The sequence below is a fragment of the Anabrus simplex genome, chromosome 3 (assembly GCF_040414725.1).
Source record: "Anabrus simplex isolate iqAnaSimp1 chromosome 3, ASM4041472v1, whole genome shotgun sequence".
Taxonomy (NCBI): domain Eukaryota; kingdom Metazoa; phylum Arthropoda; class Insecta; order Orthoptera; family Tettigoniidae; genus Anabrus; species Anabrus simplex.
The window spans coordinates 449799309-449826323 of record NC_090267.1 but is presented as its reverse complement, the minus strand read 5'-3'; the positions used below and the strand labels follow the sequence as shown (position 1 = coordinate 449826323).

Sequence of the window (27015 nt, the reverse complement as noted above, 5' to 3'; positions counted from 1 at the left end):
AAGACACTGGGGTGGGGGACCTCAGCCCTGACACGGCGCATCCCAATGGCTGATAGGGGAAGTTCCTGTAGATATGCAGGACAGGTGTGAATAAGGCAATGCCAAATAAGCACCCACGGATCAACTGAGGTCAAGAGAAAAATGGTCAACGGTCTCAAAGGCGGCAGAAGAATCTCATTTCTCAACAGCTGAGAGGGCGGAAGAACCTAGTGGAGTCAACCACGAAAAACAATCATTTCAGACTAACAATCTGATCTTACTTTGGAATGTTATTCCTACCCTTGAAACATACAATTTCAATTGCAGAATGGAAAAGCCGCTGAAAGAAAGCACTACCCCAGGTGGCAGATTGGAAGAGAAATCCACCATTGCATTATGCAACGCATCGGGACCTAGGGTTCTGGGGAGTCCCAACCTCTACAATAAGGATGAGTTGGAGGATCCTTGGAATCCACCCAGACTTAAGTTTAAACAGTTTTTTGCAGGCACTTTGAATGTAAATTCTTTGTTGAAGGTTGGTAAACAGAAGGAATTAGAACTGCTTCTAGATAAAAACGAAATTCAAATCTTAGCAGTACAAGACACGAGATTTTTGGATGAGAAAGTGACAGAAACAAAAGATATTGAATCTTTAAAGGTAAACCTGCAATTAAAATTATGAAAGGAATGCCACTCTTGGGAACAGCCTTTTATGTTCATGAAAGATTATTAGACAATGTAACTGAATTCAAATCACGCTCAGAACAGATATCTCTTTTAACAATGAACTGCAAAAATAAAAAATATACTTTTATTAACTGTCATGCACCAATAAATGAAGACAACAAAAAGAACCCAAATAAAATAGAGGAATTCTGGACACTCCTGAATGATGAATTATCTAAAATTCCAAAATCAAATGTGGTGATATTACTTGGAAATTTCAATGCCCAAGTAGGAAGAGAGAGAATTTATAGACCAATAGTGGGAGAATATGCTGCACACCAAAGAACAAACATCAAGGGAATGAGATTAATTACCATCTGTAAAAAAATTTCAGCTGAAGTTAATGTCAACTTTCTTCAAGAAATTGCCAAGGAAAGCTAAAACATTGATTTCTCCAAATCCATTACTAGGTGAATTTCAACTGGATCATGTAGCTATATCCATAAGAAACATGAAAGAAATTCAGTAGCGGCTGCTGAGGGAGACTGGAGGTAGGGCTTTTTTTTTTTTTTTTTTTACAAATTTGCGTTCTTACTCAACATACACAAGTAAACAAATGCATACTCTGTTTTTCTTAATCTGATCATTATGTTTGGCGATAAGCATAATCCAGTTGATTCACCATACTCCTATAACTAATTCCATGCATGAATTAATACGTTGTATGGAATTTTCGTGTTTTTAATTTTTTCTTTCAAGTGTATGAGATCTGTTACTCCAGCTTTCGTCCAAGTAGCTCGAATGACCCGCATGGAAAACAGAAAAAGTCATTAAGTATTTGACTCCCAGCCACACAAGCATTCGTATCCTCTATACAGCCCTTGCTGGAATTTACGCCGATATTGGCACCTTTATATTGCCCCATTAGTTCTCATTTTAAATGAGCTGCTGTATCCGCACACTATATACGACAGATTCAATTATCACTACACCACATTATATATTATATGATAGGATATTGACTAATTTCACTAGCCAGCAAAACACACCTCTCAGACGACATATTTGCAACGCTTGCTTGTTTCAAATGCATAAGCGATAAGCTTTCATGTCTTTCCATTAGCAGGGGCTGGCTTCGTCAGTGCCCAAATCTCCCATTCTCTGCGTGTTAAGAAGTAGTCGGTTCTACGCAGGCGCGAACCAAACTTACCCGGAGAAGTGTCTACAGAGAAGGGCAGAGGCTCAACATGACCGGCCAGCAAGTAAAGGAAGCGAACTACGCGTCAGATGAAAACATTCCCCACTAGTTGCATGCTGCGGCTAGTACTAAAACTGAATGCTTTATCATTCATAGTGTCAGTATTTTTTAAACCATCAATAATAGTTCCTTAGCTGGAGGGGCACATGCCCCTCTGCCCTTTACAGCCAGCCGCTACTGAAAACATTATGAATGTCAAGGCAGTAAGATATATAAGTAATAATAATAACAACGTAAACGTTTCCACCTTTTCAATACTAAAATATATTCATAAAATTATAAATTACACAGTACTAGTTTCGACCCATCTAGGGGTCATCATCAGCCGTAATGGAGCAAAGATCACTTTTGGCGAAATCCTAAGAAAATGTTATTTTAAAGAATAACAAGTGAAATGAGAAATGAAATTCATAACCATTAATAAGGCAGTAAGAAGCAGAGAATTTGATTCCGATCACTACGTGTCTAAAATCAAACTTAAAATTCTTACCCAACAGAAATCACAGAAGAAGGGAAAGAGTAAACAAATATAACACAAATAGACTTCAAATTACACAAGAAACATTGGAAACATTTCAGGAAGAAATAAAAGTATCTCATCATGGGAAGTGGCAATATTTATCTAAAGAAATAACCAATGCATCATCAGAAAACATTTGGGATAGTCAAACCTAAGAAGAAACCTTGGTGGAATCAAATATGTGAAGATGCATTACACGGTTGGCGAGGTTGAGTTAAACATTTAGCCTAGTGACTTCTGCGAAGAAATAGTGTGTGAAGATGAACACTTCAAGCTATAATAATACGGGGAGTTGAAAGAACTTTTGAAAAATCACAACTTATTGACCTGCAAGACAGTTTTCTTAAAAATAACTCTTGAAACTTCTACCAGACTTTTAAGAGCCAGTTAAAGGAGTATCAAGCGCCTAGCATATGCTTCAAAGATGAAAATGGTAGACTTGGCCTAAGCAATGCTGAGAATTGTGAAATACTTGAGAAACACTTTGATCAACTTTTAAACCACCCTGAACCCAACCATAAGTTGGAATTCTCTCAAACAACTGAAAATCTTGAGGAAGATCTTACTTTGAAATGTTATTCCTACCCTTCAAACATACAATTTCAATTACAGAATGGAAAAGCCGCTGAAAGAAAGCACTACCCCAGGTGGCAGCTCGGAAGAGAAATCCATTGGCACGTGCTCCTTAGCAGGCCTCATCAGTAATAATAATAATAATAACAATAATAATAATAATAATAATAATAATAATAATAATAATAATAATAATTGAGAATATTTATACATATTCATATGACTCTGGCTGAGCCACCATCAAGTAGCGCCACCTACGCCCTACGTTTTCTTTGTCCATTCTAACACGTCATGATTGTAATCTCCACGTCTATTGTTTCACTGCATCCATCTTGTGATTTACGTATGTAATAAATAGTGTCACTTTAATATAAACCGTGCTGACCTTATTACTTTCCGATTCATCATGCCTTTTCAACAGGTTATGGGCCCTGAATGCGTGAAAAATACATGCGTGAAAATATCGAGTCGCACACGGTTGGCGAGGTTGAGTTAAACATTTAGCCAAGTGACTTCTGCGAAGAAATAGTGTGTGAAGATGAACACTTCAAGTATGGTGCGCATCGAGACGTTGTCAAAGGACAATTTTGACATGTGGAAAATTCACATGAAGGCCGTGTTAGTAAAAAATCGTACGTGGGCATATGTGGCTGGGATAAAGGTTAAACCTGATCCGGTCAGTGAGAACACAGCCGCTATTACAGAATGGGAAGAACATGATAGTGAAGCAATGTCAAATATCATCTTGGCGATTCAATCCTCGGAATTGAAACAGATAAAAGATTGTGTCATTTCGCGCGAACTGTGGCTAAAGCTAGAGTCGATTTACCAATCGAAGGGGCCAGCGTGGAAAGCAACATTATTAAAGCAGATTGTGCTTCAAAGAATGAGTGAAGATGGGGATGTACGCGATCATTTGCAAAGATTTTTCGACGCCATGGACAAGCTCAATGGTATGGACGTGACAATCAACGATGATTTGTTATCCATATTACTTCTGTATAGCTTGCCAGCCAGTTTTGAATATTTTCGGTGCGCGATAGAATCTCGCGGAGAAACTTCCAAAGCCCGAGGTATTACGCATAAAAATTGTCGAAGAAAGTAACGCAAGGAGCAGTGATCGGAACAACATGATGCAAAACTGTATGACTGTTGAACGAAAATGCAAGAACAAGAATTATAGAAAGCCCACAAGCAAAGTCGATAAAGGCGAAAAAGGAGGACCCATATCTCTTCGTTGTTATCGTTGTAAAAAGGTAGGTCATAAGGCAAAGGAGTGAAAATCGAACAAAAATGATTGTGACAATGCTCACAAGGCCGAAGGAAGTACCTCGCTGTATATTACATCAGAACTGAACTCGTGCAAATTCGTGACGGACCGCGATGCAGATACAGTGTGGTGCCTAGACAGCGGCTGTACATCGCACATGTGTAAAAATCTGGACTATTTTTCACAAGTAGATTCCAATGTTTCTGAGGATTTAAAATTAGCAAACAGTTCTACAATGAAAATAAGTGCAAAAGGTGTTTTGACAATGTCAATGAAAGTTGATGGTTGTGATAAAAGTTTCAACCTATGCGATACATTGTACGTACCTGATCTGCGTACTAATCTACTCTCAGTCGGGAAGATCGTAGACAGGGGTCACCGCGTAGTGTTCGACAAAATATCCGCTCAAGTTACAGATGCGAACGATAGTACCTTATTCATTGCATATAGAAAAGACGGACTTTATTATGTTAATGGGTCGTATACCGAAGAACAGGGAACAGTTGCCCGAGCTGAAGATACGCGCAAAGGGTTTCTTACGGACTGGCACATTTGATTGGGACATCTAAACATAACGGATCTTCGTGAGGCAGTGAAGAATAAAAGGATAGAGGGAATCGAACTCATCGACACTGAAGAGGATTTTGAATGTGAGATCTGTCTCCAAGGAAAGATGACACGTACCCCTTTTCCGAAGAAGTCCGATACGAGAATGGAACCCGGGGAATTGATTCATTCCGATATTTGCGGCCCTATGAGGGTTTCCTCGAATGGAAACGCGTGTTACTTCGTCACATTCGTCAACGATGCGACTGGATGGTGCGAAGTGAAGTTTCTTCGTCAGAAAAATGAAGTCGTAAATGAGTTTCAGGACTTCAAAAAAGTCTGGAAACACAGAAAAATGCAAAGATAAAGATTTTGCAGTCTCATAATGGTACGGAATACGTGAATTCCCAATTCGACGCATTGTTGAAAAACTGTGGGATCCTGCGACGCCTGACGATTCCACGTAACCCGGAATAAAATGGAGTAGCGGAAAGGAAAAACTGTACACTCGTTGAGATGGCCAGATGTTTATTAATGCAGTCCATACTTCCTCCTTCTTTCTGGGCAGAGGCTGTTTCAACAGCGAATTACATTAGGAATAGATGTCCTACGAGTAAACTGGGTGGACGAACTCCTTACAAAGCCTGGACTGGAAAGGTTCCAAATGTTTGTAAATTCAAAAAATTTGGATGTGGAAGCTACTGCCTAAATCGATCGCCAAACATAGGAAAATTCAACCCCCGGGGAAAAAGGGGCATATTCCTCGGATATGCGGAGCAGTCCAAGGGTTTCAGAATTTGTATACCACAGGAACGAAAAGTGGAAACCTCACGTGATGTCAAGTTTCTGAAAGGAGACAGAAAAGAGCAAAAATACGATCTTGATATTTTTCCAAGTCAGCACCCAAATGCAGAGCACTTTGATGAAGATCATCCCAGAATAGAGCCAGTGCAGGTTGATCCTTTCATCAACGTAAACGTAACTCCTAGAGATACAGAACGTACAGAAAGCACCAAAGATCCGGACAGTTCTGAAGAAGAATTTCTTGGTTTTGAAAATGAACCAGAACCAGAACCAGAAATATGACAATCTCAACATGCTCCAGGAAGACCAAAAATGATCCGTTCGGGAACACGAGGCAGACCTCGAAAGCTTTACCAGGAACGCAATGGAGGACAAATTGATTCGGTATGTCTGGCTGAGGTTCCAATTCAGATGGCATTTTCAGGTCCAGAGAAAAATGAGTGGATGCTGGTGATGGCAGATGAATTTGTCTCTATTCTAAGAAACAAGACCTGAGATCTTGTAGACCGCCCAGAAAATAGGACGACGATTGGAAGTTGTGTAGTCCTTAGGAATAAATACGGAGCAAATGGCGAGATCACGAGAAGGAAGGCTAGAGTCGTGGCTAGGGGGTTTTCCCAGAGGCCAGGTATAGACTATACTGAAGCATTCGCACCAGTAGCACGACTCAGCTCAATACGAATGGCTATTGCGCTCGCTGCTCATCATGGAATGTATGTCCGACAATTCGATGTAACAACTGCATACTTAAATGGAATCGTTGAAGAGGAAATCTTTATGGAAGTACCACAGTACACCAGAGAAATACTCAAATTCATCGTACAGGAAAGTAATGCAACATCCGAGATCATAGCTGAAGCCAAAAGGATGCTGAAGATGTTGAACAAGGATTGTGTGTGCCGTATTAAAAAGGCTTTGTATGGCTTGAAGCAGGCTGGCTGCTGTTGGCACCGACGCTTGAACGAGCAACTACTACAGCTTGGTGTCAAACCAACGTCCGGCGATTTGAGTGTTTATGTGAAGGGTTCTAATGCTGATACTCTCCTTATCATAGTTTATGTTGATGACATTTTAGTTTTGTCACGGAATTCGAGAGAAATTGACGAGGTCCACAAATTTCTACAAAAGTCGTTTGAGGTCAAAGACGTAGGAGACATTAAGTACTGTCTCGGGATTGAGTTTTCTCGAGATGAATCCAGTATCACCTTGAAACAGAAAGGTTATGTTAGGGACATCTTAGATCGCTTTTGAATGTCTGATTGCAAGCCCGTGGCCACACCAATTAAAGCTGGAATTAAACTGTCAAGATAAAATACTTGGTCCAAGGATGATGGCGAGAGGCCCCCATACAGAGAGCTCATAGGTGCTCTTATGTATCTATCAACCGCAACGCGTCCAGACATATCTCATGCAGTGAGTGTCTTAAGCCAATTCAATGATTCTTTTGGCATAGAACACTGGCAAGCAGCAAAGAGGGTACTGAGGTGCCTGAAGGGTTCTTCTGATGTGGGAATCACCTTTGGAAGTGATACCAGTAATCTAACTGGCTATGTAGATGCTGATTGGGCTGCATGCATCAATGATCGCAGATCATACACTGGCTTTGCCTTCACAATGTATGGCGGAGTTGTATCTTGGGAATCCAGGAAACAACGAACAGTGGCATTGTCCTCAATGGAGGCTGTATATATGGCCTTGAGTGAGGCTTCAAAAGAGGCAGTGCACTTACTACGACTAGCAAGGGAGATAGGCATTAACAGCGTGTCGACTGTACAGCTATATTACAAGTTGTCCATTTCATGACTTCTTGTACAGCTATATAGCAACAACATCGGAGCTCAGAAGCTTGCTGGAAATCCTGTTTTCCACTCTCAGACTAAGCACATTGATGTGCGACATCATGTGGGACATTCATCTCGAATACTTGTTAACTGAGAAGATGCCTGCAGATATATTAACCAAGGGACTACCGAAGGATAAGCACTGGAAGTGTTTAGAGTGTCTGGGTGTCAGAAGACTGAAACGTTGAAGTTGGTTCAGCCTTTGAGAGGGGGTGTTGAGAATATTTATACATATTCATATGACTCTGGCTGAGCCACCATCAAGTAGTGCCACCTACGCACTACGTTTTCTTTGTCCATTCTGACACGTCATGATTGTAATCTCCATGTCTATTGTTTCACTGCATCCATCTAGTGATTTACGTATGTAATAAATAGTGTCACTTTAATATAAACCGTGCTGACCTTATTACTTTCCGATTTATTGTGCCTTTTCAATAATAATAATAATAATAATAATAATAATAATAATAATAATAATAATAATAATAATAATAATAATAATAGCCTAGGGGGAGACTGCCAATCAATCAAACAATCAATCAGTCACTACTTATCTGCATTTATGGCAGTCGCCCAGGTGGCAGATTCCCTATCTGTTGTTTTCCTAGCCTTTACTTAAATGATTGCAAAGAAATTGGAAATTTATTGAACATTGGAAAGTTATTGAACTGTGTTGCAATTCTTGCCCTTTTATTGGGGTGTTCCTTTCTTATTATTTGTGTTTCCCTGAATACAAATTTCATTCATAATTAACCCAAAAATCTCATCATCAAAGAAATAAAAGTACTCTAGTGGATCAGTATCTTGATCAAAATGTGATGGTATAATAGTCCCCTGCTGAATATTGTACACTGACTGACAGAGCAAATGCAACACCAAGAAGGAGTGGTCAGAACTTTATGCCAATTGCAGGGTAGACTGACGTCGCTGAGGTATGCTCATGATGTGAAATGCGCTGCTGTGCTGCGCACGTAGCGAACGATAAATGGGACACGGCGTTGGCGAATGGCCCACTTCGTACCGTGATTTCTCAGCCGACAGTCATTGTAGAACGTGTTGTCATGTGCCACAGGACACGTGTATAGCTAAGAATGCCAGGCCGCCGTCAACGGAGGCATTTCCAGCAGACAGACGACTTTACGAGGGGTATGGTGATCGGGCTGAGAAGGGCAGGTTGGTCGCCTCATCAAATCGCAGCCGATACCCATAGGGATGTGTCCACGGTGCAGCGCCTGTGGTGAAGATGGTTGGCGCAGGGACATGTGGCACGTGCGAGGGGTCCAGGCGCAGCCCGAGTGACGTCAGCACGCGAGGATCGGCGCATCCGCCGCCAAGCGGTGGCAGCCCCGCACGCCACGTCAACCGCCATTCTTCAGCATGTGCAAGACACCCTGGCTGTTCCAATATCGACCAGAACAATTTCCCGTCGATTGGTTGAAGGAGGCCTGCACTCCCGGCGTCCGCTCAGAAGACTACCATTGACTCCACAGCATAGACGTGCACGCCTGGCATGGTGCCGGGCTAGAGTGACTTGGATGAGGGAATGGCGGAACGTCGTGTTCTCCGACGAGTCACGCTTCTGTTCTGTCAGTGATAGTCACCGCAGACGAGTGTGGCGTCGGCGTGGAGAAAGGTCAAATCCGGCAGTAACTGTGGAGCGCCCTACCGCTAGACAACGCGGCATCATGGTTTGGGGCACTATTGCGTATGATTCCACGTCACCTCTAGTGCGTATTCAAGGCACATTAAATGCCCACCGCTACGTGCAGCATGTGCTGCGGCCGGTGGCACTCCCGTACCTTCAGGGGCTGCCCAATGCTCTGTTTCAGCAGGATAATGCCCGCCCACACACTGCTCGCATCTCCCAACAGGCTCTACGAGGTGTACAGATGCTTCCGTGGCCAGCGTACTCTCCGGATCTCTCACCAATCAAACACGTGTGGGATCTCATTGGACGCCGTTTGCAAACTCTGCCCCAGCCTCGTACGGACGACCAACTGTGGCAAATGGTTGACAGAGAATGGAGAACCATCCCTCAGGACACCATCCGCACTCTTATTGACTCTGTACCTCGACGTGTTTCTGCGTGCATCGCCGCTCGCGGTGGTCCTACATCCTACTGAATCGATGCCATGCGCATTGTGTAACCTGCATATCGGTTTGAAATAAACATCAATTATTCGTCCGTGCCGTCTCTGTTTTTTCCCCAACTTTCATCCCTTTCGAACCACTCCTCCTTGGTGTTGCATTTGCTCTGTCAGTCAGTGTATATTGGAATTATAGTTGATGGGCCAGGATCAAAATTACTCACGTCTGTCCAGGTACATGTGCACTATTGTCTGTATGGTCATTTGTGCCGCTCTCGTATTCACTGCCACTGTCAGAAGAAATCTCGGGAAATTGACATTCACCGTCGCTAAATGACACTTTGCTGTCGCTTTAATCAGCTATCCTCTATCTCATCACTTGTGATTAGTTTTCTTTTAACCATTTTGGCAAAACCAGGGTGAAGAAATGGAAAATGTAAACCACAATATTCTTCAATCACACACAGTCGATGAACTCAGTTGATAACTTGCAATGAAATGTGCCTAACATAGTCATAAAATGCCAGTATCCAGCTTTAAAATGTTTGGAAGTACAGCTTATGTCATCTGTTGACTATTTGTGTAACTATTTGAACTCAGAGAGCCGGTAACATTTCTAAGTATTATGCAAGCCCTTATATGGGTTTCTGCCCATAAGGATACGGACAGGTAACCCATATATTGGTTTTCGCCTGGGTAAGGTTAAATTTGATGGGACACAAATATTCTGCTTTGTCGTTTTGTGCTTTTTATTGAGTGCTATCTCTCAACTTTTTAAAGTTAATGGCACTCCTTAATTCTCTAAATTACAAACAGTACTATTTTCTAAGTAAATAAATTTCATACCAGTAGTCCAGCATTATGTACTTCTAGCTTCAGAAAGTTCCCAGAATTTGTTAATAACACACAAATAAATTACTCTACATTCACTTACACAATATTTCCTTCCACAATGACAAACTTCTGCTAATGCATGTGAATTATTAAGAAGTAATGCTGGAAACCATTTCACAAAACCACTATGTTCTCTCATCATGTTTGATGTGATTTCTTCAGCACTCATAAAACAATGTATACAACAAATACACCATAAATAAATCAAACTAATTTCCTAAAAGAATTACCAAGTTTAAATTATATCTAGAGATGTTTATATATGCATATTTACAACACCTTAAATAAATAAAAATGAATCTCCTTAAATATTGCCATGACTAAACTAAATCTAGAAACATTTACATACACATATTTATATATTATACAGAGAGGACCATATATTATTGAGGTCATTAGGGCACATCTAATTTTAAATGGGGGTGAGTGGAAAAAAAAGTCCACCAATTCACTCTTCTCATTCAGTGATGTTAGTGCCCTCAGCAGCCACGAGTTTGCCTGAGCCACAGTTCTCACTTTAGGCAGATGGAAAATATATCTTTGCCTAGTATTGCGGCAAGGAACTTGTAATGGAATCAACTCCAACAATGTTGAGCAATCCACTCCATTCATCAGACATTTATAAAGAAAGAGGGCATTGGCACTTCTACAGTGTGAGTGATATGCCCTTATACTCTTAGTCTCACTAAAAGACTCGTAATCGGATGAAAAATGAGAGACACCCAAACCTTTGTAGCTGATCCATTTCATGAACCTTATTTGGACTCTTTCCAAGTTTTGTATTGAATACTGCTGAGAAGGTAACTACACCTCGCAACACTATTCTAATGATGGCCTGATTAGAGTGCAAAACGAAGTTATCAGAGTTCTAGGAGAAACAAATTCAGCACAGTTTCTTTCTGGAAAGCCAACTAATTTACACCCTTTCCTAGAAATCTTGTCTAAATGTTTCTCAAAGGAAAGACCATAACAGTTTGAAAGTGTCGCACCAAGAGGAAGAATACAGATGGTGAGAGATCTGAGGAGTATTGAGGACACTTCAAAGCTATCACTGTTGTACATGGCAGGGAATTTTTTTACCAAGGCTGACCATTGGGCAGTACATTGTTGTGCAACGGAAACCAACTGTTTTCTGTCCATTTATCTGGTTGTTTCCTTATCACAGTGTCTCTGAAATTATGAAGGGTACCTATGTACATTTCTTTACATTTCTTTGTTTACAGTATGACCTTCAGGAATAAATTTATGGTGAACAAGACCCCAAGTATCAAAGAAAATTTCTAGTATAAATTTGCCTTTACTAATCTCCTTAGGGAAATTTTGTTTCCTAGGAGATGTTCTGGATTTTCATTCACATGTCTGACATTCAAGCTCTGAGTCTACAAACAGCACGAAGTTTCATTTTGTGTTGTTCAAGAAATCAGCCATACTGATTAGGTCCACAGCAATTTGTGTTTCTTTTGTTCAGGAGTCAGCATTTTTTGGAACAACTTTTGAGAAACAGAATACATGTTCAAATTTTTGCAAAGATTTGTGTGATCACTTCCAACTGCAATACCAACCCCCTCCGCTGATATCATTTTGATATTCTTTTGTCCATCACATACACACACAGATACACAGGATGTTTGCACAGCCTTCACAGAATTGTTTATGCCAGGCTAAACCTGTGGGGGGTTTCTTCATTACTATCTTACCACAAGCTTCTTCAAGCATTGTGAATGTTTCTGAAGGAGGTTTGTGTAATAAACCACAAAATGTGTTATTTGCATGTTGCTCTGTACTCAACATTCTCAAATATGGTGAACCAGTAACACACAAACAATACACGGTTACCACGCAAAGACAACAATGGTATGATCATAAAATTTGTATAAAAGTGACCTCATGAGTGCTGCCAACAATTAATGCAAAAATATTTCACATGGTGCTAATAATTTTGACATAAAACCTTTATTCTGATAACTTTGTGAACCTAGTGGTACTACTCAATATTCAGAAAAATTCTAAAACCGATACATATTTTATCTTCCTTTTATACTATTCAGTACCCATGCAGTAACATGCTTTTTCTCTTTCTAGTCATGTAGCCATACACTTGAATAGTGACTATGAAGGTAAGCCCTCCAATCTAAAACACAGTGAGCAGGGGCCGATGACCTTCGAAGTTAGGCGCCTTAAAACAACAAGCATCATCATCATCATCAAAACACAGTGAAGTAAGCTAGCATTACATTAATTACCAGTACTATAATTTCTTCTTTTGGTTGTAAAAGTGCTGTACTGGATGTTTGGAAACGGCTCAATAACAAAACCTTGGTGATATTCGACAGTAGTTGTCTATTTGCTGACATCGGGTTTCACCCTCTCCCTACCTTATTACCATCATTGTTTTTAGCATGACTTTCAAGTATTTCTTTACTGGAGTCTCTACAGTAAAGCTCTTAAATTTATTCCCAAGTTACCTATTTTTACATGTAGAGTGTGTGGTGTAGCTAGTTTTACATTACTTCTTCAGTTAGCTAAGGTTCTTAATACAATGTGATAATTTGTTCACAGGCTAATATGATGCGAGCTTTCTCAAATCAAGTGACAGAATTTAATGATTTCTTTCATTCAGACCATCCAAAAGTATATACATTTAAATGGTTGTTGTTCTCCCTGTGTCTCTTCCATGGCGTGTGCTTAGAGCGCCGTAAATTTGGTCCCCTGGGATTCAATATTCCGTATGAGTTTACAGACGGAGATCTTCGTATCTGCATATCACAGTTACACATGTTCTTGCTTGAGTATGATGAAGTCCCTTTTAAGGTAAGTAAAAATAACTTACAGTAAATTTCTCTCTGGCTGAGTTGAATATCAATTAACTGATAAAGATTAACTACAATTCTGTAAGACGTGCATTGTATTCTATTCTCCATATGGCTTGATTAGATGTTTAACTTCATATGTCCACCTATTCTCTTTGCCCACCTGGTGGCCACGATCAATAAGGCATTATGTCTTTACAATTTGACACTGTTGTTAGCCTGTTTGAGTCCTATAGGTGGAAAAAATTGTCACCATCTGAATGTTGACTGGCAGTGTAAGAAAGGTGGTGGTATACAATTCCTAATCACTAGATTGCATGCCAGACACCTGTGTTCAGTTCCATACTTCTCTGCAGTGCTCATACAGAGTGAGAGTACATAATGCTGTAGATGATGATTCGTCCATCGCATGGGGATGTTAACCCTAGAAGTGCCAAACATTGTGCTTGCGACGATATGTAACATCACTAAAATGCTAACGATGCAAGCCCAATGCATAGTGCAAGCATTCAATCAGTTATAACATCATTCCTCTTTCACTGACATATTTACAAGGCATATTTTTTTAAATAAGACTTACTAGACTTATTTCCTGTTGCTCCCACTAGAGCATAGGGCCTTGGCAAAATTTCTCCACACAGTACGGTTCCTGGCCATTCTCTTCACTTCGCTCCAGGTCTTGTCAACCTCTGCGATTTCCTTTTCGATCATCCTCTTCCAGGTCTTCTTTGGCCGACCTCGCTTTCTGGTGCCTTGAGGGTTCCAGTCTAGCACTACCCTCTCAACAGCTCCATCCAGCTTCCTTAATGTGTGGCCGATCCAGCGCCATTTCCTCTCCTTGATCTGGATGTCAATCGGCTGCTGATTGGTCACGGTCCAAAGATTTTCATTAGAGATTATGTCTGGCCACCTCACATTTGTTATGCGATGCAGACATCCATTTATGAACACCTGTAGCTGGTTATTGATCTGTTTTGTAACTTTCCATGTTTCACAGATTTATAGAAGAATCGACTTTACATTGCTGTTGAAGAGGCGAGGCTTAGTCTTCCTGGAGATGTTTCTATTCTTCCACACGTGATAGAGCTGGACAAACGCACCATTTGCCTTCTGGATATGGCTTCGAACATCTTCCTCTGCTCCCCCATCCATTGTAACTATACTTGCAAGGTAGAGGAAGGATTCAACTCGTTCAATTTCCTTTCCATTTACTGTCAAGCTGGTCATGACATCCGAATTAATCTTCATCTCTTTGGTCTTGTTTGTGTTGTTCATGAGACCTGCACATTCTGCTTCCTTCTGCAACCTACTCAGTTTATCTTCTATGTCCCGGTACTGCTGCGCCATAACGCAAATGTCGTTTGCGAGGTCAAGATCTTCAAGCCTGTCTCTCATCCCCCATTGAACACCCCTCTTCCGTCCTCCTATTACCTTCTACATCACACTGTCTAGGACCAGCAGGAACAGAGTGGGAGAAAGAAACCCCTGTCTCACTCCAGACTTGACGTTTATCTTTTCTGTTAGTTTCCCTTCATGAAGAACCTGACACTCATACCCCTCGTACATCTCTTTCATGATGTTGATAATCAAAGGCTTTCTTAAAGTCCATGAATGCAAGGTAGAGGATACTCCGCCATTCCACACTCTGTTCTATGATGATTCTAAGTGTATTGATGAGATCCACACAGTTGCAATGTTGTCAAAATCTCGCCTGTTCCTTTCGAAGTCCTCTTTCTACTGAATCCTTTATGCGATTCAGGATGACTTGCGACAGCACTTTGTTTGGAATGGAGAGCAAGGTGATACCCCTCCAGTTGTTGCAGTTTGTTGTGCCCCCTTTTTTTCGGTAACTTGACTATCAGCCCCTTCTTCCACTCGGTCGGTATTTTTCCCTCTTTCCATATCTTCTCCAGCAGTGGGTGCAGCAATTTGATTGTAGTATCAAGGTCTGCTTTCAGTATTTCCGCTGGAATGTTGTCCAGACCTGGTGCCTTCCCATTTTTCATTTGCTTCAATGCTGTTCGTATCTCACCCTGGGTTGGAGAGTCAAGGCCGATGCCTGGATCACCTTCTGCTTCTTCCTCACCTTCTTCTCCTTTCTGCTCATTTTCCAGTCCCACATCTCTATTAAAAACCTCCGCAAAGTATTCCCTCCATCTACTCAGCTGCTGTTTGCACGTAGTGAGGATCTCGCCTGTCTTGCTCTTCACAGGCCTAGTTTTATTAAAACCTTTCTTCAAAAGCATCTTTGTGATACCATAAAGCTCCTTTATATCACCCCTTTTTGCTGCCTGTTCTGCTTTCTCTGCCTGCTCATCAATCCACTTCCTGTGATCCTTTCGCACACTCCTCTTTACTTCCTTATCTGCTACTGTGTTTGAGCCTTCTGTTGTCTAGTTTTGCATATATTTAGCTTGGCCTTTATCTCCTTTCTATAATTTATCTTGTCCCAGGTCTGATCAGATATCCATTCCTTCTGCAGGTAGTTTTTGTATCCAAGCTGCTTCTTACTTGTTTCCACAAAGATGTTCTTCACCCCGCTTCATACAGTCTCCACATCCTTCTCTATCCTGGAATCCAACACCTGGAATCTGTTGCTAAGTTCCAGTTGAAATTGTTTCAACATCTGCTGATTCTTTAGCTTACCAACATCAAACTTCTTGTGCCGAGTGTTGAACTTCTGGTGGACTGCCACGATCTTTATACGGAAGTTGGCGACAACAAGATAATGGTCACTGCCAATGTCCACTCCTCTCTTGTTCCTAACATCTTCCAAACTCCTTCTGAACCTCCTGCTCACCGCCATGTGATCAATTTGGTTTTCCGTGACTTGATCAGGAGATACCCACGTGACCTTATGACACCGCCTATGCGGGAACACCGTGCCACCTATCACCAAGTCTTGGCTGGCGCAATATTCTGTAAACTTTTCCCCATTTTAATTCATCTCACCAAGACCTTGTATACCCATGATGTGTTCCAATCCTTCATGTTTTGAGCCAACCTTCGCATTGAAGTCTCCCATAACTATGAGAATATCCTTCTTACTTCTTTCATTATGGCATCTCACAACATTTGGTAGAATTCTTCCTTTCTTTCAAACTCCGATTGTTCTGTAGGTGCATAGCATTGGATAATGGTCACATTCCTGATCTTGGTCTTGAATCTAGCAGTCAATAGCCTACTGGAAATCGGCTTCCACTCCATAAGACTTCTCATTGCATTTCTACTGAGCAGCAACCCCACTCCATCCCTGTGCTCTTCGTCCTCACCACCAGAATATAGAAATGTAATTCTATCTGTTGTCTGTATCTCGCCAAATCTTGGCCACCGCACCTCACTCAATCCCAGAATGTCCAGCCCATAGTTCTTCATTTCCCGTGTCACTTGTTTTAGTCTGCTTTTCTCCCTCACGGTCCTCACATTCCAGAAACCAATTTTCATTATCCTCTTCATGCCAAAGGTCGTCGTCAGATTATCTGTCCGGTTTTGTAATTTTGCTTCAGTTTCTATGATCAGATTATTTAAGAAGAGCGAGTGATTAACCCACTGCTTCCGAATGCCTTGACGGGGCTGCCATCATAAGCCTGAGGCACCAGGCTGATTTTCTGTGGGGTTTCATCTCTTAGCCTTTGAAGTTCCCACTTCTACTGCAAGGCAGCAGTTCCTATTTTATTTACCCAGAATAGGAGGATTGCCCCTTCCCCCAATTCCATTGTTCCGAAGTCCCTCTTCTCCACCTTCACTGCCATTGAGGTCTTCGCCGTAACCCTGGCAAGGGACCCTTACATGGGACTACCAGCCGGGTCAGTTGGACCAAGGTTTTTTAAAGAGGTGTTAATCCTCTATCACTCGCCCTTTGTCCTGACTTGTGACAGGCAGAGCCTGGCTTCCCAAACATTGGGTCCAGGTTGGTGGGGTTATATTTTTAAATAAGGGCCATTTGAAAATAACTACACAATGAAAGACAATTTTCAAACACCACATTCATTTGCAGATTCTACATACTTTACTCTATTTTTCAACATAGCCGCTAAGTTTGTTTAAACACTTATCATACGTTACAACTAAGTTCTGAATACGCTGTTCATAGATACTTGCCGCCTGCTCCGTTAACAAAGAGTACACGGCCGTTTTCACTTCGTTGTCATCATTGGGACAGAGTCTGTTTGGCCTTCACCTTTACAGGTGAATGTATGTGTCTCTATTGCATGCTCTGTTGCTTCGATTCGGGCGTGATATGCGAAACCCATTTTTCGTCTCCCGTTACAATCTGACTCAACACGTCGTCACCTTCTTCAGCATAACGAGTTAAAAACATCATCAAACACTCAAATCTTTTGTTTTTGTGGTCCTCGGTTAGGAGTTTAGGGGCCCAACGGGAGCACAGTTCCTAAAGTTGAGGTTTTCAGAAACAATTTTGTAAAGCACTGACCTAGACATGTCAGGAAAGGCGTTTGAAAGAGTTTGAAGTGTCTGTCCTCACAAATCTTTCCTTCAACTGAAGCCACCAAATTGTCTGAGATCAGAGGTGGGCGACCGGAGCGGGCCTCATCATGGATGTCACAGCCATCTTTGAAGTCTCATACCCACTTACACACTTTGCCTTCACTCATAGCATTAGCACCGTACATTGCGCAAATCTGTCAGTGAATGTCTGCAGCAGACAGGTTCCTTGTCGACAAAAACTGTATCACTGACTGAACCTCGCACGGGGCGGGCAAATCGATAATCTTGAACATTTGAGCAAGCACAGAACAGACCCGTACAGGTTAGCAACAGAGCTGCAACTGAGCACCGTTGTTCCCGAGGCATGCCGGCACATGACGCACGCACTAGTACCTACAACAAAACGGACCTTACTTAAAAAACACGCCTCGTATTGTGCCCTTTTCAAGGCAAAAACTGCGGTGAACTCTTCCTTCTTCTGTGCGCCGGCTGCTCCTGTAATAAATGACATTTAAATGATACTCACCGCTGCATGTAGACTCTTCTTCCTCAGTCGTGGACCGTCCGCTATCCCCGAAGATAGGCCACCCGTCGATCAAGGAGTGAGGAAATGAAAAGTAGGGGTAAACTAACTATAAAATGACGGTACCCAAAGACTGAATTAAAATTTAAATAAAAGACTGATTTATTGAATAAAGTGCAAAGTGCCAAAATGAAAGTAAACTAAACTGGTGAGAAATGAACACAAAGTGAAATAAAATGAGACTAAGAAAATTAAAGATTGAGGATCTGCCTTACAATAACACCATTATCTGCCTAATAAACTGACTGAAGGTCAATCAAATTAATTAAAATATTCCAGACTATGTTGACACTGTCTCCAAGATGATAACGTGAATAAATACGAAAACTCTGGTCAGAAATATCACCATCATTTGAAATACAGAATTGTATTACGTAGAAAACATCTCTCAAATAAATTAAAAGTAGTTGAATCATAATGAAGTAATTTGTTACGTCATCAATCCACTGACGCAGAGGAGTTATCAAATCTTTAACACATGTGGCTCATTTGGGAAAACACCCAACTTAAAATACTCGTGGACTGCACTAACCAAGTGTAACAAATAAGGAAAAATTTAAAGAAAACAGCCATGAACATCACACTTCATTTACCACATAGCCACTGTCTTATTCAAACACTTCGTGATTAAACAAAATAAATTATTGAAACATGAATCTGAGTGTTACAACCACTCATCTAATTATTTAAACTTCACTTGCATGACTGTGATAGACTGGACTTCTTAAAAGTAATCCAAATGATTAGGCCAAGTGCCTCATGTTTACGTTTCAAATGACAGCGATCCTTGTACATTAAAATTTTACTGAATTTGCCGCTAACTGCATTTCATTATCAACTCATTATTTGTGGTATCACCACTAGATGGAGGCAGATGCCATCTTATTTACCTCATTCATTGCGGCAGTTTTTATACAATTGGTTTATTAAAGATCGCTTCATTTCTTAAATAAAATGTAGTGGATTTTAAAAAGGTTTGGTAATTACTGAACGTCTAGTATGAGCATACCACTACTATGGTTTTGACTGTGACCTAATCGATGATCCATTAACCTAACACATGAAATTTTATTTACATAATTAAATCTGTTAACGGAGAAACACTGCTCCAACATAAGAAAAATACAGAAATCAAAACTAGCCTATCTACACCTATCTATTTACATCAAATCAAATATAAATAATTCACATACGATCACATCCTACAAATAAACGGTAATAAAGGTACGCTCAGAAAGAATAACAAATAAACAACACTAGATCCCAACATCGCGGCCTACTGGAAATTAATAAGGATGGAATGCGCAAAATAAAATCGGAGTCTCCAGAAAATATACCCCGCTGCGAGTAGCAAAAATATTGTGAATTTGACGGCAATCTCTAACCTCAGACGACAAATGTCTGGCCATGATACTACTTAACCTTTATGGACAATAATTACTGTTATTTCACGTCATCCATGACTTTACATGACTATCAAAAATACACATTGATTCGTCGCTCTGCTCACATGTACAACGGCTAGCATATCTTCCGAGCATCTACTTTCCCTGGAATTATTTAAAACAAATACAGGCTTCTGCCTACAATCATAACCCATGTCGCAACATATTTAACACTCTTGGTTAAATTATTCATTCCCCAATTCTATTTTACTCACCATTATTCTCGACGTCATTATTATTCATTATTCTCACAATACGGCCTCGCTCGTATCCGGCGGGCGGAATATCTGTCGTGCACATCACTATTTCTTACGACAGTTCATGACATGGTCCAAATATCACATTTCCATTATCAACGTAGATCATCAGGGATATTACTCATTTAGCTCGATCTCTCGATCATTCTCTGCTACACATATCACAAAATATCAGAGCTGACTCATCAATGGCTTCCTGGCACTCACTGTTTCAAAAAAAAAAAAAAAAAAGAAGAGATTGCCTCTCAAATCACAGATATTGAAAGATGTGTAACCGCAACTACACAGAAATAAATACTCGCGTCTACCAAAAATCGTCGCAAAAATACACGGGATACGTACTACCAGAAACGGTCATCTGAAGAAATGATTCCACAACATAAAACAAACTGAAAGCGCAAAAATAGCAAAACAAACATTAAGATCAACAAGGCGGCGTCTACAAAATCAAAACTCCAACAAAATTGTGACTCAAAACCAACGATCTAATAACATGATGATTATTATAATTATATTATAAATCGGCATTACACTCATTGAGATCAAATAATATAGCTTCCTAAATTGTCAAAGTGACATACTACAGGATAAACCAAAATAAATGCGCAAACACATCTACATAAAGGAAGTGCGGAAATAACCCTAGCTGAAAATGCAACATCATTATTATTATTATTATTATTATTATTATTATTATTATTATTATTATTATTATTATTATTATTATTATTATTATTATTATTATCATTATTATTATAGTAGTTATATTATGATTATTAAAATGTGAACTATTTACAATCCTACCTAACAGTCTAAGCTACATTGATCATCGATTAGGCACGGTCCTACATATTTATTTACATTATTCTATTGATGCTCATACCTGGGTGATGGAGGCATGTTGGATTACCCTCCGGACTCTGTCATGGTGAATTAGAATTCCATCTTGAAGCTGATGTGGTATTCCAAATTTTCACACACGCAAACTTGATACATTTTTATCGTGCCGTTACACACGCTTACATTAACATAAAAAAAAACACTCGCATTTCTTCGCACTCCAGTGAAGGTTAGACGATAGCACTGCAGACTCCCGTCATGAAGTTGGAAGTTCCTCTCCGCTACCTGCCTGAAAAATCACCTGCTGATCTGCACACCGCTCTCTCAACTTTTGTTTACATACAGCTTACCGATCATTCACCCCTACGGACCATAACAGTTTGCTCAAGGTCTACCACTGCGGCCTTCATTAAAGAAAAGTCATTCTCCTCCCTGTCTGCCTTTACTAGTTTCTCCCCGCAAACATCTCGCTTGCCAAAACAGTTTATTATAAGTGGTGAAAGCAAGCTAAAGTACAGTTTCCAATGTTGTGGAGAAATTTTATGCCGATTGTCCTCCCAAAACGCAGACAAAAATAGCTTTCCAACAAATGTGAAACTACCCGTGGGTTAGAGAGGTTTTATGCAGCTATGCTGAAAACATGGACTTGTCCCTCTCGACTCGTGATGTGAGTTCATTTAAGCCAAGTGTTGAAAGTGTAGCTATTGCCTGTTATCTCTGCATAAATAGTAAAGGTTTGTTAAAGTGTTCATTTCTGAAAAGTTACTCTCCCAAGTAAAATAATACATGGCTCTCTCAAATGCCAACAAGTGTCTCTAATCGCTTTCTTACCAGCCAAAAGTAAAGCTGACTAACTGAATTAGCTGACACACTCCAAACATACTGAAGATTCAACTAACCCACGAACAGAATATAGTGAAATACACAGTCACACCGTCACACTGTGCCACTGTCACTCTATCACTCAAGATTCACTGAGGATTCAACACCCTGGTCGCTGGGGTTTTGTAATGAGTTCTCCCCCCACCTTGAAAATAGTTCTGTGGAAGGGATGTGGCGTAGTGATCTAGCACTCGGGAGCGCTTTATCGTACATCCGTAGGTTAAAGTTTCAAAATTTATGTACAAAACTTCCTAATTTAGGTCTGACTTACTTGTTATATTGCGCCGTGGGAAACGATCACAGGATAATCCACACGACGGCGCGCGTCACCGGGGTTATTTTCTTCCAGCGAATGGCTCCTTCCCGCCATGACAGTTCATCTCCCGGGCAATGCTACTATTCCGTGTGAAGTTAAAATTCTATTAATTAGGCACTAATTAACCACACATTCGCACAGATAAATTTCCAAATATTATAAAGAAGTCAGGACACTGTTTTTCACCACTACACCGGGCTTCAGATAGCGAAATACTGACTGTAGATTCCCGCTATGACAGTTCATTCAAATTTAGAATTTTGTGATTGGCTGAGACTTTCGCGCTCTTCGGAGCGTGGATGCTTCCATTTCCTCCCAAGGGTTGGTGGGTATTGTCGTTGTCTCTTTGTCCTTGCTAAGTAGGTCAGGCCTCAACGCGTGATTTTCTCATGGGAACCAAGTAGAAAGTTGTCACTCCTAGGCGGTACCATAAAATTTATTGGATGGAGTACTCAGGGCGGTTTACAAGTTGCTCGTGCTCTAAGAAGAGTTTCGTGGATTTTCTTTGCCGTCAGACTGGCGCCAGAAAGTTCCTTTGTGACTGCTAGATTCACAGCCTACTGTAGTATCCCAATATGCGAAATATTCAACTTTTAATTTGTAAATAAATTACGTAAATTCGCTTATGGGTGCAGTATATTGAGTATGAAATTGAAGGCAAAAGTTCAAATCTTTCATAACTTATTCCTCGCTAACCAAAAATGACTCATTCAAACACAATTTCCCCCAGTAGTCTCAGCTGCTGTGAAATATTACAAAAACCCTTACAGTTGGCCGAGCTATATCCATAAGAACTGCATCACTTGAATAAATTGAGTGTAATATTTTAGAACTTATCCTGACAACTGATAAACTAAACATCTATCTGTATTATTAAACCTAGCTGTGACTTTCCCAATCTTGACACTGCGGGTTCGAATCCTGAAATTTTATCTTTTGCTCCCATAAATTGCAGCATTTCTGGGGACCTCTGAAGCCTGGCAGGAATAGGGAACTCCCTGACAATGACCCAAAGTAGTGCTTGGCAGCCAAGAGAACTGTGTATAGCTCAGAATTTTAGTTCTCTTGTGCTTTTCCTCCTGTATTTTCACTGAGTAAACTATACATTTTTAAACCTAAAAGAAATTCTGCATGTTTTGTAAATAGTGTAAATTCAAATCCAATAAGTTTGGATAAGGTATTTTACATATGTGAAACCTAATCTGACCATGATCAGATATGGGACCAAAAGTGTTGAGATTACCATATTGGGATACCAAAGCTGACCCTGTTTTGCTATTCTGAAATAACCAAGATATGCACATGACCCCACCCTTAGAAAATATACATCGTGAATTCATTGCTGTGCAACATGATTAAGGTCATGTATACAGTATTATTATTTGTCATGTCAGAAGCACTAAAATTGGCTACATATAAAAGACAAATTTTACAACAAAGACATGGTACATATTAACAACAAGAATACATAGAAAAGAAATAAAGAAAGAGAAAGAAAGAAAGCCCATGGAGGATGAACAATCTTACATAGTTGCCACCCAGGCACATGTGCTGACATGGCCTAGCAAAATAGACACTCAGTCCTGCTGGAATATCCAGTGCTTATCGACAAACATGAGGAAAGCAATGAGAAACTATCTCACTCCTCATTTCCTAAGTATGCCTCCTCATTGACGCCTAGGCTATCTATAACAGTTGATGGCGAATCTGTCAAGGATCCAACCAGCCTATGGGCTGAGTATTAAACGTACATATCCACAAGCAAGGTGGAGCTAAAAAAGACTTCATGAACCTTACCAGAATGTTGAATTCGTAGATGGTGGCATGTGTTTCCACCCCACTTTTGCAGAAATGAAATGATGTTTCACCCTCAAATGACACCCCCCACCAAACCATCACTGATGCTGGGTGGTGTTCTCATTCCACTTTTTGGAAGTTGGCAGTGGCTTCGCAAGAGCTGCAAGCATAATTTTTCTGCTTGCTCAGTTTTTCTTCCACGATGAAAATTTTCTCATCACTGAAAATTTGGCATGATTGCTATTTGCGTGCTTCCCCAAAAGTCTCTGGACTATTTGGCTACTATGTGATTTAGAGCTACTGTCAGTCACTGTCCTGTTTTTCTTTGGTACACTCCAAGCCTAAAGTCTTTTTTAATGATCTACAAGATCATTTGTGGCAGGTTTTTCATTTTATGCAAGGATTCTTTGCTTGCTAGTGTCCTTGTTTAGTGTATCAAATGAGTTCCAGCTCTATCATCAACAGAGGAAATCACCTTGTATCATTTAAAGGTTCAACACACCAATTTGTTGGTCAACTATAGCAATTGTAAGAAGTCAAAATTTCCATCAAAGTCTCTTTTAAAGTGTGTAACATAAAAACTTTTCAGTCTATCAAACACACAAAAATTTCAATAAAAATGATAACACTATAAACATACCTGTAAAAAATTTACACTGTTATAGTGTATAGTGCAGTAGCAGCTTGTGGCTCAAATGGCAGGTGGGGCTAATGTGGGTATTATTATTATTATTATTATTATTATTATTATTATTATTATTATTATTATTATTATTATTATTATTATTATTATTATTATTATTATTATTATTATTATTATTATTATTATTATTATTATTATTATTATTATTATTATTATTATTATTATTATTATTATTATTATTGTTACGGAGTTTCGTGGACTTGCAGAGGTGAAAGAAGGTGCGGGGGTGAACAGGTCTCAAAATACGAAATTAAAGTTAAGATAAAATTTAGCAAGGTTATATTTTCTTTCCAAGATTAATAAATAACAAGAATGGCAGGTACAGAGTAGCGAAGCAACCAATCGAGAATGTACAATTACAGAGTTACAGGATTTGGGCTCAGAGAGCCAGACACATAATTCTTGAGCAATAAGCCCAACCTTACGCTATACAAGATTCAACAAAGGGGCAGAAGACCCTAATCATGCCCAGGAGATCTTGCTCCCAATTACACAGTAAAGCCTCCTCGAGGCACACATACACAAATTTTAAGAAAGAGCGACCCGCTCTTAAGTTCAAGCCTATCAAAGGCCACACCAAATTCCACCTTCAAGCTGTCCCCCAAGGACACATACACAGGGGTAAAAATACCCAACCTACTGAGGCCTATTCAGAGAAGAAACAGAAATATTACATGGCCTCTAAAATACCAACTTGAGCGGAGGCTATCTTGCACTCCTAATATACTTTATTTAAAACCTACTTGGCACTAGGCCTCAAATGCAAGGGCTAATCCCATACTAAAGAGGTGACTTATAGAAGGAGACAATTTACGTTACGTTAAGGAAGAAACGGTTGAGAAAATAAGTTCACCTCAATACAATATGAGTGGGAGCTCGAGAGGGTTAAGCGCTCTCTATCCCAATATGTAGTTTAACAAGATAGAATTGATACCAGGTGTCTTTACATTATAGGGAAAAGTTACATGGTAAAACGCTTCGGACCTGCCTCGAGAGTTAAACTGCTGAGCTAGCAAGAAAAGAAGTTATTAAACGGCCATTACCTGGTGATTGAACTGCTGCCCGACGAAAGAGGCGCTTCCCGCCCCCTGCTATGTACTTTACACACTGAAAGATGTTACTGAAGTGGCGCGGAGACCCGAAAATCAGCAGTTTATATACTCTCACGGAAAGTTCGAGGCGTTTCAAGAATGAGAACACCCTCCCACAAGAATTTTATTGGCTAACCAAGAAAACCCCTACACAAGATGAAGAAGAAACACATTATTGGTGGAAAATTAATTCGAGAAATTCGGGATTGGTAAATTCAAAACAAGGGGAAAGAAAGGGTTAATATTGCCAACTTAAACAATGACTGAAAGAAATTTAACAAAGAACAAACTTTTGAACACCAAATTTCTCCAAAAAACAGTTCTTTCACTTCGCACTAGGGTGCACCATTGTAGTCCTTCAGTAGTGCCATCCAGAAGAGAATGTTCGCACTTCTTTCTACAGGCAAAACAAAAATACATCGAAAACGACCCGGTTCAGAAACTTCGAAATTTACAAGTAGGGACATCTTCTGAGAAACTTGAAAATTAACACAGTAGATAAAGTTCAGGCTTCCTCCAGTAGGGGAGTTTCAACCGGCGCAAAGTTTGAATTAGCGACGTGGAGGTGTACCACCCGGTACAGACCTCCCCCCCAAAAGTCCCTCCAAGGGGTAACACAGAAGAACATAAACTTTTGTTTCAACATAAGGTCCAAGTTATGATGTTGATATAGAAGTTAATTGCAGAAGTATTTACCAACAAATTTTCTTAAAATGATTGGATCCAGTTTCAAAATTCTTTGATTACTATTGATGTAATGTCTTTATGCTTGTAGAAGTTGAATTCAGAAGGAAACTTTTAGTTTTTCAAAGTTGAGGAAAGATTTTCTAAGTCCACCAGATATTGCAGTTGAATTCAAAAATTGTAGTAATGTTGATATTAAATGTCCATGTAGCTGATTAAGTGTATCAGTTGCCGATGACTTTGACGGCCAGACCAGCCGCCGCAGCTTGTGTCCAGAGGAGGCCGCTCGGACCCCTCAAGTACCCTGAGATACCGCTCGCCCGCACTATGAGAGGAACCATGGAGTTGAAGCACGCCGCGCCCGCAGCGAACATGCAGGTCGCGGGCAAGTTGCAGGTTGTGCGCCGCACATCAGCCTTGGCCGGGAGGAGGGCTCCGGCTCGCCGTACACTGGTTGGCCTCACTGAAGAGGAGCGGGCCCATACCCCACCTCAGTGGCGGTACGGTGCCGCGCTGCTGCGGGGGCACTGAAACATTAAAACTCGGCGGCAGAATTTGTTGGACCATAATGTTTTAGGGTACAGTCTTTGTGGCGAGGTTGAGGGGCCAGCGGCGTGGAGATATTTATTTCATTTCAAAGCCACTGTGTGTTATGTTAGCAGGAGACGGGAGAATGGTAATGGCCATGGCAAGGACAGGATGTCAGTTTAACTGGTC

General features: G+C 40.5%; 1 protein-coding gene across 1 annotated transcript in view; it reads left to right on the top strand.

Moving 5' to 3' along the window:
- Window positions 1–27015, top strand: part of LOC136866853 (dynein axonemal heavy chain 1) — a 1878455-nt gene that overhangs the window by 1772286 nt on the left and 79154 nt on the right. Inside the window, exon 33 of the mRNA XM_068226864.1 lies at window positions 13001–13252. Within this exon, the coding sequence (XP_068082965.1) occupies window positions 13001–13252 (252 nt within the window). The remainder of the gene's footprint in view (window positions 1–13000; window positions 13253–27015) is intronic.